Source organism: Dipodomys ordii, unplaced genomic scaffold, assembly GCF_000151885.1.
Source record: "Dipodomys ordii isolate 6190 unplaced genomic scaffold, Dord_2.0 Scaffold1000019331, whole genome shotgun sequence".
NCBI classification, from domain to species: domain Eukaryota; kingdom Metazoa; phylum Chordata; class Mammalia; order Rodentia; family Heteromyidae; genus Dipodomys; species Dipodomys ordii.
The window spans coordinates 1-1134 of NW_012302948.1; the positions used below are offsets into that span (position 1 = coordinate 1).

Below are 1134 nucleotides of genomic sequence, written 5' to 3' on the forward strand. Positions count from 1 at the left end.
AAAAAAAAAAAATAGAGGTAAAATCATACGTGAGAACCTCCTCTTATATTCATAGGAGAAAGCAGATTGTAAACCTTTTAGATTTCGAATACCAGAGACCAGAAGACACGCAAGGATAGACCAACTGCTGAACATAACGGGACGCCAGCACGGCCAAACAGCTGCGTCACGCAAAAACGCCGAGAACCAGACGATGAAAAAATTCATCAAGGACAACGACCGGCTGACATTCCACCGGCACCCGGTGGCGCAGAGCTCCGAAGGCATCCGCGGCAAGGTGGGGCACGCGCGCGGCCTGCACGCCTGGCAGATCCACTGGCCGGCGCGGCAGCGCGGCACGCACGCCGTGGTGGGCGTGGCCACGGCGCGCGCGCCGCTGCACGCCGTGGGCTACACGGCGCTGGTGGGCAGCGACGCCGAGTCCTGGGGCTGGGACCTGGGCCGCGGCCGCCTCTACCACGACGGCGACCACCGGCCCGGCGCCGCCTACCCGGCCGGCCTGGCCCCCGGCGAGGCCTTCGCCACGCCCGACTCGCTGCTGGTGCTGCTGGACATGGACGCGGGCACGCTCAGCTTCGTGGCGGACGGCCGCTACCTGGGCGTGGCCTTCCGCGGCCTGCGGGGCCGGAAGCTGTACCCGGTGGTGAGCGCCGTCTGGGGCCACTGCGAGGTCACCATGCGCTACATCAACGGCCTGGACCGTAAGTCGGGGCTGGCCTGTGCGGCCGGGCTGGGCTGTGGGGTGAGGGAGAGGGGGTGGGGAGCTGGGCCTCAGTTTCCCCATCAGGTGTGGGGGGGCCCTGGGGAACTGGAAGCTGGGCCTCAGTTTCCCCCATCTGCAATCCTAATGTGATGGTGTGGGGGGGGGATGCAGAGCCGGGCCTCAGTTTCCCCATTTGCAGCCCTGACTTCACAGTGGGCTGAGGGATTCAGAACTGGGCCTCAGTTTCCCCATCTGCAATCCTGATTTGGTGGTGGGCTTGGGAGCTGGAATCCCAACTTTCGTTGTGGGCTGGGGAATTCAGAGCTGGGCCTCAGTTTCCCCATCTGCAGTCCTGACTTCGTGATGGTCTGAGGGATGATTCCGAGCTGGGCCTTCGTTTCTTCATTTGCAAATGGCCAGTTTCGGGGCAT

General features: G+C 63.5%; 1 protein-coding gene across 1 annotated transcript; it reads left to right on the forward strand.

Annotated features, from left to right (window-relative positions):
- Positions 1-55: 55 nt before the first annotated feature.
- LOC106002957 (SPRY domain-containing SOCS box protein 4-like) lies at positions 56-701 on the forward strand (the record flags this gene model as incomplete). Its single annotated transcript, XM_013037702.1, has 1 exon — positions 56-701. A coding segment is annotated over one exon (646 nt), but the record flags the coding sequence as incomplete, so codon positions are not given.
- Between the last annotated feature and the right edge of the window lie 433 nt (positions 702-1134).